Genomic DNA, 12,380 nt, shown 5'->3' on the forward strand with positions numbered 1-12,380 from the left:
TCTCTTAATGCTAATTGACTTCCTGTCCTTAAATGCAATTAAAACACTCTGAACACGTAGCAAATATGTACGCCAATGTCATTTTTATCTAAATAAAACTAATGACATTATGTTGACAAAGCTATACTTTTACAAGCCACATTTTAATTCATTGAAACCTCAGACCTTACTAAGAACACTATTAAGTTTGTAAAGAAAGATTTAAAAAGCAGATTTATTAGGAAATATTTCATACTTTGATGTTTCAGGGAGTCCAGCAGACAGTTCCAGGAACACAGAGAGGTAGTTTCCACGGACCACACCGTTACCATCCTAAAGAAAAAAAAGTTATAACACATGTATTTATTTCACAGAGCAGTCAGGCTTTAGTGGAAAACCTCAGAAGGAGGAAAACTCACAGGGTAGACTTTAAGCCTCCAGCAGAGCCCAGAGATCTGCAGCGGAGGACTGTAGACCGGGTCGGCTCGCTGCCTCAACGTGCTACAAACATAACAAACACATACATGAAGAAACTGTTGTGGACACCAAGTGCATACATTCTTTAACAAAAGGTGTTGATCTGTGGAATAACTGTAATGATGAGCTGAAAGATTGTGCAAGTTTATCTAAACTAAAATGTAGAAACCAAACCCTGAATGGTTCTGAGCAGGAGCTGTGAACTCATACTTGTTATTTCTTGTCATTGTAAAAAGTTATTTCTTTTTGGTTGTTTTGTACAAAAAAAAGTATTTGTGTAAAACAATGAATCCAATCTCACGGATGCTGATGACCTAATCTTTTATTTTCAAGATAAATGTACACTAGAGGGGGACCAGAAACGTTTTTAAGTTTCTTTTTGCCCCTTGGTGAACATGACAGAGACTATTTGAGAATGTTTTTAAGTTTGTTTTTTTGTACCTTGAACGTTCTTTGTTATAACTATTATTATTATTGTTGTTTGTTTTGTTTCTGACATGTTCAAGGGAGGCTGTGGTGCAGTGGATAGAGCCTTGGTATGGGGATCAGATCACAGGTTCAAACCCCACTGCAGTCAGCATGTCGTTGTGTCCCTGGGCAAGACACTTCACCCCAAAGTGCTCCTGTGGTATTGAGTATGTAAGTTGCTTTGGATTTAAAGCGTCTAACAAGTAACATGTAATGTAATGTAAATTAACTAATACAACTTTTATATTTTACACCAGGTGCCTACAGGTTTGAATTTTCAGGTGGACAAAGATCTTGAAAACAGTGGGTGGAACAGCTTCAAAGCACTCTTTATCTTCTTTATAAACAACCACTGAACCCCACACACACTTCCTCTCTCTCATGTGCCGTTTACACGAGCTACTTTTCTCTCGCGTATAGCCCGTTCGTTCACACAAGGCTGTAACGGAACCGCGGAAACGGACCCCGCAAACGATAACGGGTCCCAAGGTGGATAGATCTGCAAACGGAACGCTCTGGGGGGGCAAACGGCTCAGTGTGTACGCTCTATACGATCATTTCCTGATAACGATGAAGCCATAGCCCCAACTCTCCCCACCTCTGCTGCTCACTGCTGTAGCATGGTCAGTAGCTACTGTCAGTAGCTACTGACCATGCTACAGATGTTAGAGGAGCTGTAGATTTTGCACTACCACAACCATCAGCAGCAAGTGGACATGGAGAATTACATGAACTACATGTTGCTAAATCCACCGCGGGGCATAAACAGAAGGGCAACCATGGCAACCATGCTCGGGGGTATTCTTCGCTGCTTTTGGTGTATTTTGTGGCAGAATACAGCGCCACTTATAGGCCCCGCATATGTACTACGGTGTCTCCAGAGAGTCGAGCGGTCTCGTGCGGAAGTACAGCGCCACTTACAGGCCTGGCATATGCACTACAGCGTTTCCAGTGGTCTCGTGTGAACGGACACGTTAAATGAGCCGAATGCGTGTGAACGGAAGACTTTTTTGAAAACGAATTTGGTCCGTTTGCGTTTGCCCTCGCGTGTAAATGGGGTCTCAGCATTAACTCGGATACCCCAAGGTAGTTGTGGTGGAAATTCCACACTTAATCACCTTCTGGTAAGAAAATAACAAATATACAAGCTTAAACCAAAGTCGTGTTATAGCATTTAACAGAATCAATCATATTTCCAGCTGGAAAGGACAGAGGTCCTGCACTAGTAGATAGTACCAGGATCTGACCCCGTTACACAGAAAAGCAATTATAGAGATGAGACAGAGGAAGGAAGGCAATCCACATTACAGTCCTAAGTTGGGTGGGGGGGCAGACAGAAGGGGAAGCGCAGCATGTTAACTACAACTCCTAACATCCATATGATAATTGCCCGACAATGGTCAGGGCGACACCCTTCTGTCTGACAACATTTTGTAGAAACCTACATATATATTGAGGCCTAGGCTCCACGGGAACGAAAACGGGTTGAATCCGCATATTTCTCATGCGTATAGCCCTTTAAGCTCGACGACGCCGTAACGGAAACGTAGAAACAGACCCTGCAAACGACAACGGGTCCAAAGGTGGATAGATCTGGGAACGGAGCGCTCTGGGGGGTCCAACGGGGCCGTGTGGTCGCCTATACGGTCATCCGTTTCTGATAATGACGACGCAATAGCCCCGCCTCTCCCCACCTCTGCTGCTCACCCCCGCAAAAGTACACTGCACACTGAATTCAGATTATTTATCTTTATCTCGATATGGACATAAACGCGAGTGAAGTCTAATCTGTGATGCAGCGGGAGGAAAACACACACTTCAAGTCAGATCATCACCCTTAGCTATTTTAATTACCTCTCAAACTACCTAAACTAGTTATAAATATGTTTATTTTTACTGTCGGGTCACTCATTACAGGATCAGCTGCTGCATGAGACAGACACTGACGCTGTCAGAAGAGAGGAAAAAGAGACAGCCTCCGTGTATTTTATTATCATATATCATTATATCGTCGTTATTTATTTGTTTTAAAGCTCAATAAATAACAATGAAGACCTTTGACCGGCACTTTTATAATTTTGTCCGGAAGATTTAAACTTTAACACACGTTGACCGGCGAAAAACTCTGCCCGGTTCCGTCGGCCCCCACCGCGGAGAATAAACAGAAGTGCAGCCATGACAACCATTCTTCTTCGCTGCTTTTGTGGAGGAAGTTGCTGCTTTTGTGGAGGAAGTTACAGCGCCACGTACAGGTTCGGCATATGTACTGCAGCTTTTCCAGCGGTTGGATGTAAACGGAGCCGTCTCGTGTAGCTTGACACAATCCGGTGTATATTGCGTGTGGGCGGAAGGTTTTTTGCGGTTGCGTTTGCGTTACTCCGATGCGTTTTGCCGTATGCGTTCCCGTGGAGCTGGGGTCTGAATCACTGTAAATTCCCATCATAGTAATCTAGGAAATCTATCCAAAACCCCCTCTTCAAGATTCAAAGGTTTTATTGTTATATGCAGATAAGCTACAGTGTAGAAATGGCAATGAAATTCTTCTGACCTGAGCTCCTCCAACAATGCAACATATATAATTAAATACAAAGATAAAATAGTGCAAGAAGTCTATATACATGTAAATAGAATATGATATGTAAAAGAACAGAATATGAAATTAAATGTGTGGGAAGTTCGAAACAAACCTTGAACTTTCAAACTGCCACACGGTGCAGGACAGATGTTGCTGAACAGAATAACCTTAACAAAATATCTTTCAAGTCAAACATTTGTAACTTAATGTAAAGATTTAAATATTGGAGGAGCTATGTGTATCTGTGACCGCAACAGAAAACCCTTGCATTATTTAGTAAGAAACGCAGAGCTGTCTCACTGTAAATAGCACTGAGCTGTTTTATTGTCCCCTGTAGCAGCGATGACTCAACACGACCAAGGAGAGGAAGTACCTGAAGTTGACCAGAACAAAAGTGCTGGAGTCGTAGGCAGGAACCAGCTCACTGGAAGCACAGAGAGGAAGGTTTATTACACAAAGATAATCAAATATAATATCATCTAACTTGTTCATCATAAAACTATTATACAACATGTCTGACAGTTCTTCCTAGGCCAAGGAATGATGGCTGAGCTCTATGGGGAGGTGTTGATGACTTTATGTATTATTTTGTTCATTTCTTGTTTCCTGGGAATGTATGTATATGTGCATGTATGTATGGGGCATGTATTTATGTGTACATGTATATGTATATATATATATATATTCATTTTTTGTTCTTTGTTTCATCATGTTTGTGAACCATGTCTGCGCTGTGCTGGATTGTTGGAAAAGGGGGAGGGGTTAAAAATGTAAAACTTGTGTATGTATAAATGTAACATATACTTGTAAATATATACACATTATCAATTGTACAGCCTTATAAATGTGAATTTTGCTGGTTGTGTTTGAATATATATACACATTAATAAATAACATTGCAAGTTTAAATCGGTGACAATCATGTTTGATAGGGCTTGACATTTTATATTGTATGACGAAGAGAATAAACACGTGACCTTCCCCCCCCCGGCGGACAGGTTACCTGGTGAAGTCTGGAGGGACGGGCGTGGTGACGAAGGACTGCATGGGCTTCCTGTGGACCTGCTGGAACATGAGCAGGATCTCCGGGCTCTTTGAGATCAGCTCACTCTTACTGCACGAGTGAAGCTGTTTAACAAAAGCAAAACAAACTCAACATGTTGCTGGTACAACAACAAACAAGAAAGAAACAGTTGGAATCAAAACTTGGGTTTCTGTCAAGTGTCAAGGATAATTGTATTTTCGCTTACTGCCGCGTCTATATATGCAATGAAGGACTCAATGCAACTTAAAGGTCACCTATCATGCTATTTTTAGGCAATAGCATAGGTCTCAGATATATACAAATATATAAAAAACATGTCTATGAAGTGTTTTGCTCAAAATACCAAACAGATCACCCATTCTAGCCATGCCTCATATCCCTCTATTTCACTTCCTGTTTCAAAAGTGCTGATTTTGGGTATAAAGCTTTAAAAAAATAAAAAAATTGATAAAATAAAAAAGGAGGGGGCTGAGCTCATGCGGGACCCGGCAGCTACTGTCTAAACTAAATACTGCCGTGATGAAACGCCATATCATGGATTATCAAGGATTATTTCTGAAACAGTATGGAGCTCAAAGGCTTTCTCTCTTGCCGGTTATACCACAAGGTGAGTTCCTTTTTATTTCCTGCTTCTTCACACACATGCTCTCCAGTACAGGTTAGCTCTGAGTGTTAGCGATGCTAATGTAAACACCGACCATATTACGTCCAAAACAGTCGGGCATTGTTTCTGATAGCAACTTTCTGATAGGGCCGTGGGTCCACATTTCAGATATTACGTCATATCGGACACAAATCTGGATCAGCTCCGTTGTACCCCTGTTCTTAAAGATTTGGGTACGGACGACAAGAGAGGGTTTTATTTTCTGACGCTGCGTGAGTTCCCCGACACACCGGGGACACATCTTTATGTATAAAAGACATCAAAAAGTGCATTTTGCATGACAGGTCCCCTTTAACTAATACTTGTTTTGTTTACCTGTATTTACTCCAGTACAGAAACAAATATGGTTGTTTATAATGTATTTTTGTTGGTAGGCAAAAGGGCTGCAACCTCCATTATGTTCTTGATGAATCGATTGGACTAGAAAATGCTAGAAAATTGTAACAAAAATCCCAGCCCCTCTGGTCACTGTAGTTTTAGGTAATGAATACTCAACAGAATGAATAATGCATTTGTTGGGGAACCCTTTTAAATGTGGGTGAATGCACATTTGATGCTTTACTGACTTATAACAGTAGTGGGATGTGTGTATTTAGGAGATTAACTAAAACAAAACTATAGCGTTTATGGCATAACATGGTAATGAAAGAACACGTCGCTCAATCAATTGATCTACTGTTGTTCATTTTATCTCCAAAAATACAGAAATAAATATAAAAAAATAGTTAAATCACAGCTGTTTAACTATTAAAAAGCTGTGAATCTGAAACAACAACACCATGCAGTGCAGCTGGATGTTTGGCGGCTCTGTGCTGCTGCATAACACCAACCTGATGCTCCACCTCCTGCAGCAGAGACTCCAGCAGCTCCGTCTCCTGGGTCAAGGACGTCTTCTGGCCTGGGGGGGGGAAGAGACACATATTTCTATTTTCAGCGTGCTTGTGCTGAATGTCAGAGTGTGAGTGGTCGGGTGTGGGCGCTGAGTGCATGCATCCACTCAGTCCAGATAAATATTTCATCTGTGTATTGCCCCGTAGCTATAAAAAGGCGTCTCTTGCGGCTTTTTTCAGCACAGAGGATTTTGTCGAGTTAACGTCTCAACCTTCACACATTTTGTAGTGCCAGATAAAAGGTGTCTCGCTTCGACAAGAGCTCTTTTCAGACGAGGAAGATGTAACACCGCTGGCCACATAACGCTGTGAGAGGGAGGGCCTTTTGTGATTCAGACAAAACGTGTCCCTCAAAGCTTGATTAGTGTTAGCTGTTTTTTAGCTTGTAAATGTTTTTGTTTAATATGAACTCTCTCCAATTCTAGATGTGTTCTTAATATATATACTTTCTGTTTAGTGTCTGGGCCTCAAATCTAAAGCTTCTGATTGTCTTGTAGGGTGTCTCATTTCACATTTCTCCATGTCTTATATTTGTATTTTGAAACTGATTGTGAATAAAAAGATTGAAGCTCTGGAGTTTTGTCCAATTTAAATATTAAAAAAACATACCTTTTTTGGGTAACTTTTGGGAAAATGCACATTTAACGACATTTTATTTATGTGTGACCTTTAGCATAACCCTCTTCCATCATATGTACAGAAACATTTTCAGTATACTATTAAATAGCGATTCAAGATTTAAAAATAGAGACGAGATTGGCATTGGATTGATGTTATTAGTGATTTGTCGAAAAGAGGTTAAGGATTAATTTAAATGAGGGTTATTTAATCTTTCAGGCTTAAAAACACACATTTTAATTTAAAAAGCAACCTTGTTTCAGATTTTAAGAATAATTCTGGTTTGATAAAGCTCAGTTAGGATATAAACTATTGAGAATACAAATGTAGCCAACATAAACAGGGTATATGCAGGAATCCTGAAGTCAGATGTAAGACCTTTTAAGACCTTTTTTAAGACCTTTTTTAAGACCCTTTCCATACATTTTAAGACCTCATCGCCACTTTGAGTTTTAACCGGTTACATTGGAGACACACTTTACCTCACATTGACTATATACAGTGTTGATTGTCCTTCCTCCTTATCTTCCAACCATTTGGACGCAAACTTGCATTTCCCCATAACGATGTGGTTTAACAACCGGCGTAAACGGGCCTTCGCGCGTTATCAAGCAGTGAGCGTGCGATGTCCTGTTCAGAGGACGTCAAATCCAACGGGATGACATAAATAAACTACACAGAATCACACTACACACCTACGCAATGATTACATTCAGGCAGACTGTAGAATACAACCTCTTTGGACAATTTATATACTTATTGAAAACAAGCTACAAAATGTAATACCTTGGAAAATGCCGTTTAATACTTTTTAATAGCCTTAATTTTCGCTAAATTTATTTATCAACTTTTAATACTTTTTAAGACCCTGCGGACACCCTGAAGAAGTATTTGTAAATATAGAAATACTTTGAGAAGTGTCACAGACTCCACCCAGCTGCTCTGTGACAGTGACGTGTCCTCCGGTCTTACCCATGAGGGTGATGAGTTTGTTCTTCAGCTGGTTGTCCAGACGGGCGATCATCATCTCCACGGCGTTTCGGATCTCTCTGACCCTCTCGTCCTTCGCTCCCCTGACAGCCTCCACGTTCCTCTCCTGATCCCATCACACACACACACACACAAATACACACATTGGCCATTGCTTCACTTCACAGAACTCAACTGAAGTGACGACATGTTGGTGACATCTAGTGGATGTCAGCAGTACTCTTATACAACTACTATATATTTTATGATTTTATCCCAAAATGAAATAATGCATTAAGGCCACATTTAAGTACTGTTTATAAGCTGAACTTTTAAATACTTAAATACGTCTAATTCAGCAAAATGATATTATGGCAACAAGTAAAACTTACAAGTGACACATTTAAATTGTGATCCAGACCAGGAAGAAACCTCACCTAAATGATGATACCTTAATCCAGGGGTGTCAAACTCAAAAAATGGGTACTAGTCGATAATTAAAATGGGTCGAGGGCCGGACTGGTTCAATGTTTATTGCAGAACTTATTGAAATGAACTTATTGCACATATTAAACCTGGAACTAACAAAGCTTAAATTATTGCCTATAAAAACAACATTAAACATTAAATAATCAGTTGCATTCATTTCTTATGGCTCTATCTGCAGCTTTTCCGGAGTCATTTCTTATGATTACATTTTTCCACAGGCCAACAACAGCTTCAACAAAACAATTCCCCTCAAAGAAAAAACCAAACATGCCCTGTTGTCGCAAGAGAAAAAGTGCAGAAGGAAACATCCATGTAAACTCAGTTTGCTGCTCTGTGATGCTAGTTCAAGCCAGATACTTGGCATCTCATCTTGGGTGCAAGGTCATCAATGTTTGGGGTCAGACTCTGAGCTGAGGAAATCCTCAGGATTGAGTGAAGGTGTGCGTGCAATATACCGGCGGGCCAGATCTAATAGTAATTAGAAATTATCCTGCGGGCCGAAATTAAATCCACCAAGGGTCTGATTTGGCCCCCGGGCCTTGAGTTTGACATATCTGCCTTAATCTAACAGTATTTGGAATAAGATACAGTAATACAATTATAAAAAAACAAGAATAAAAACTAATGTTTACACACCATATATTTTCTTTTATGGGCTGATTTTTCTCAGCGTTGTTCGACAGTTTAGCAGGTGGTATGGTTATATGGTTTCACTCTGAGAGGTGCCTCAGTACTATAATCGGAAACTTGGTTGCTTTACATTTGTTCTCCTTCCCTATTGAGGCTCATTGTGTTAGCAGATGACAACTTGTCTAGAATATGGCGCTACAAGAAAGCTCATAGGGCACCCAATCTGAAGAAGTTTCATCCTCAAAGAAGAGTGAATGTCATGGCCACTGTTCTTTAACATCTCTTTTATAAAAGCAGAGCTCACCACTTCCTGCACCAGACTGATGAGCTCCATGAGGCGGCGGCGGAGTTTGGCGACCTCGTCCTTCACTTTGGTCACATGCTGCTCGTAGATCTCCACCAGAGGCTTGAAGGTGTGGCCGCCATGCTGGACACAACCAAAACACACATCTGTCTGTAGTTCTACTTGTGAGGTGTAACTAAGATGAACTAATCAACTCATGTAATGATGTCTCCTGAGGCATAAGGAGGTTCTTACTTCATTCTGACATTTTGATTATTGAAAAAATATTCTGCATATTCATCAGATAAAATAAATAGAAATTAGTTGCAGCCTGATTTCTACTAAATTGGCAATTGTCAGTATTGTAATTTGGCATGCAAGCTGTAATCTTCAAATAAAAAGATGTGAAACGTTACCATGCCTCCCCACAGAGCACACTGGTGACAGATGCATTTCTTACAGGTCCAACAGAAAACACTCAGCTTCTCATGGTGGTTATCACATCTGCAAAGGAATCATCCAATGACACTTGCTTGTCACACAGAAACTTCAACGTCAACGCTAAAAGATTTGGCCTGTTTCTACAAACATATCAAGCTTCATAAAATGCAGGAGATGGAGATGATGAATATGCTAAAGGTGGGATGAATAATATCAAGAAGTGTGAACTGCACGGTTGAATATCAGGAATTAGGATTAGGAATTTCTGGTGAATTTTTGCCACAATTTGCTCCCAATTCCTGTTGAAAATGTATATAAACTAATCTTTAAAACAAATTATCAACAGTTTTTGGTAAGAAATCACAGGGCGAGTGTCATAAATGGTAGTGTTACAATTAAAAATCATCTAAATACATTTTGAAATGCTTTAACCGAGTGCCATAGGGGTGGGGAAGGAGACGGGGGTGAGGGGGGGGGGGGGGGGGGGTAGCAGGAGGTGCTCACTTGTCCTTGTCGTTGTCCTCGTGCTTGGTGAGGCTGCACAGCTGCAGGGTGTCCAGCTGCTGGGTCACCTCCTCTGCCCAGCGACAGTTCACCAGCTCCCTCAGCTGGAGCGGAGCCCTGTACATGAACACACACACACACACACACACACACACACACACTCATTTGAATACCTTACCACAAATGCCCTTTACTTCACTACAGTCATTCGAGGTGTGTTTTAGAAATACTCGTCAAATCAAATTCATTGAAATGGCAAGTAAGTATTGGATCTTGAAGATGCAACTGGATGTGATGCCCTTTTTGCTGATTACATTTCTATGATGAATTGGGTGTGAAGTTACACACACTCTAAACACTGACATACAGTAGTGAGGGTTGTGTGTTAGCATGCTCTTACCGACAGTGTGGACACTGGGCTCTCTGCTCCGTCAGCCACCGCTGTCAAACAAGAGATTACAGTTAAATCATCATTTAATCTAAACACAAACAGGATGCCATTCTCAAATACACATGATTCTCCTCAGGATACAGCAGCCTAAACCCCATATTATATTATATTATAAGCAAATCCTGTGAAAAGACCAAAGTATATGATATATCTTATTCCTCTGACACCAAAGTGCTTCATTGTTATCCAAACATGGATCAATAGCATAATATGAACATGTGTGTAGTAGTTTATTTGCTTATCCTGCAATAAATACTTTTTACATCAAATGTATATTTATCAACCACTTAAAATATTCCCACATAAAAAAAGAAAATGTATTAAGTTTCAGTAAAAATGTAAAGATGGCATTAATTAGGCAATAAGGTCTAATGATCTCTCGTGACAACAGCAATTTTCTGGAATTGCAAAACTAAGTATTTTGTTCTTTCACACACTGTATACCTTTTCTTTAACACCCAAAATGAAGCTCTTATCTTATTCTAAGAAATGCAGGCATCAGCACGTGTGGATAACTAACCAGTCTTTATTTGTAGTATCAGTTCATTACTATTACTAGCAGAATACAAAGCTAGGCAGCGAGGGAGATTGTTTTCCTGTCCCTGCCTTGTGGGAACAGACTCACTCGAATGCAGCTGAAGCAGCACAGTTTGGAGCAGTGTGGACAGAGGCGAGCGTCCCTCAGTTTCTCCATGCAGATGAAGCAGCGAAACACCTCTGCGATGCTCTGCACGGGACAGGAGAGAGAGGACTAAAATACAGCACAGAAATCACCACGGGGTTAAATCAACATCACTCAATTACAGTGCAAACAGAAACTGAATGTCATAGATCAAACACAAGGTTAGTAAAAGCGAATTTTATGAATTATGTTGGATTATACATTTGTATTTTATAAGTTGGGAGTAAAACAGATTCATCAAATAATTGTTTATGACATCTTGAATGCGCATGACTCTTTTCCAAATCAAGTCATGTCTAGATTAACGAATGTCTAACCTCAAAACTGCATTGAATTATTTGTAATCTTTAGCATCCATACTGCTATCTTACATACCCTGAACTTTGGTACGTTGCCATTTTGTTGTGTTTAACTCTTTCTCTTTGCTGTAAGATCTTGATTTCATTTATATTTATATTAGATAATGCTTACAATAATAACACAAAAATAATGTATACTCGATTATTGAACTTATTTGATCTGTTATTGTAGGGGGTTTCTAGCCATTCGCAAATGTAATAACTTATAACCGGTAGAAATTACTTTTGGAAAAAACCTACAGGCTACAATATAAGCATTGCTTACAGTAGATACATCACCACAAAAGGTTTTCTACCAAACCTGGTGGATGAATCTTAATGTTAATATTTTACTGAGCTATTTTTTTTTGGGTTGATCTCAAAATAATGACACTATATTACTTTATACAAACACTCTGTATCTGCGATGGCAGCACAAGCTATCTTAGTCATTTGTTGTGATCAAAAGAGGTCAAAGCAGATGGGGCCAACACATTTGATCACATTTGCATAAAATGGCAACACTTTGTTGTCCAAAACCATGTTTGACCTTTGACTTCTCTCTTCCTGCCGCGGCAGCTGACAAAGCACTCTATCAGGCTAAATATTACTGTTAGTTAAGGATCTCCTGTGTGTGTGTGTGTATGTGTATGTGTGTGTGTGGTGTGTGTGTGTGTGTGTGTGTGTGTGTGTGTGTGTGTACAAACCTCAACACTTTGTTCGTCCATTTCGGCCACTTTGAAGTTCTTGATCTCTACAACGAATCAATGAGTGAGGTGCTGGTCAAAAAAAAAAAAAGCATTGTTAAAATAAGCCAAGTCCTAGAAAAGACAACTTAAACTTAACTAATGTGCATTTAAAGAAAAGAGGAATAGTT

General features: G+C 40.0%; 1 protein-coding gene across 5 annotated transcripts in view; it reads right to left on the bottom strand.

The window, feature by feature from the left end:
* trim37 (tripartite motif containing 37) overlaps positions 1–12,380 on the bottom strand; it is a 28,711-nt gene that overhangs the window by 15,155 nt on the left and 1,176 nt on the right. For 3 of the 5 annotated variants that reach the window (XM_034140543.1, XM_034140545.1, XM_034140544.1), the window contains 12 exons: positions 12,211–12,282; positions 11,109–11,234; positions 10,433–10,473; positions 10,033–10,149; positions 9,504–9,591; positions 9,109–9,231; positions 7,689–7,812; positions 6,039–6,106; positions 4,503–4,627; positions 3,873–3,923; positions 399–480; positions 236–312 (listed from right to left, as the gene is read on the bottom strand). In XM_034140543.1, coding sequence (XP_033996434.1) covers positions 236–312; positions 399–480; positions 3,873–3,923; positions 4,503–4,627; positions 6,039–6,106; positions 7,689–7,812; positions 9,109–9,231; positions 9,504–9,591; positions 10,033–10,149; positions 10,433–10,473; positions 11,109–11,234; positions 12,211–12,231 — 1,043 coding nt within the window. In that variant the 5' untranslated portion in view covers positions 12,232–12,282. The remainder of the gene's footprint in view (positions 1–235; positions 313–398; positions 481–3,872; positions 3,924–4,502; positions 4,628–6,038; positions 6,107–7,688; positions 7,813–9,108; positions 9,232–9,503; positions 9,592–10,032; positions 10,150–10,432; positions 10,474–11,108; positions 11,235–12,210; positions 12,283–12,380) is intronic. The other 2 variants (XM_034140546.1, XM_034140547.1) reach the window with 1 other exon arrangement.

The sequence above is a fragment of the Trematomus bernacchii genome, unplaced genomic scaffold (genome assembly GCF_902827165.1).
Source record: "Trematomus bernacchii unplaced genomic scaffold, fTreBer1.1, whole genome shotgun sequence".
Taxonomy (NCBI): domain Eukaryota; kingdom Metazoa; phylum Chordata; class Actinopteri; order Perciformes; family Nototheniidae; genus Trematomus; species Trematomus bernacchii.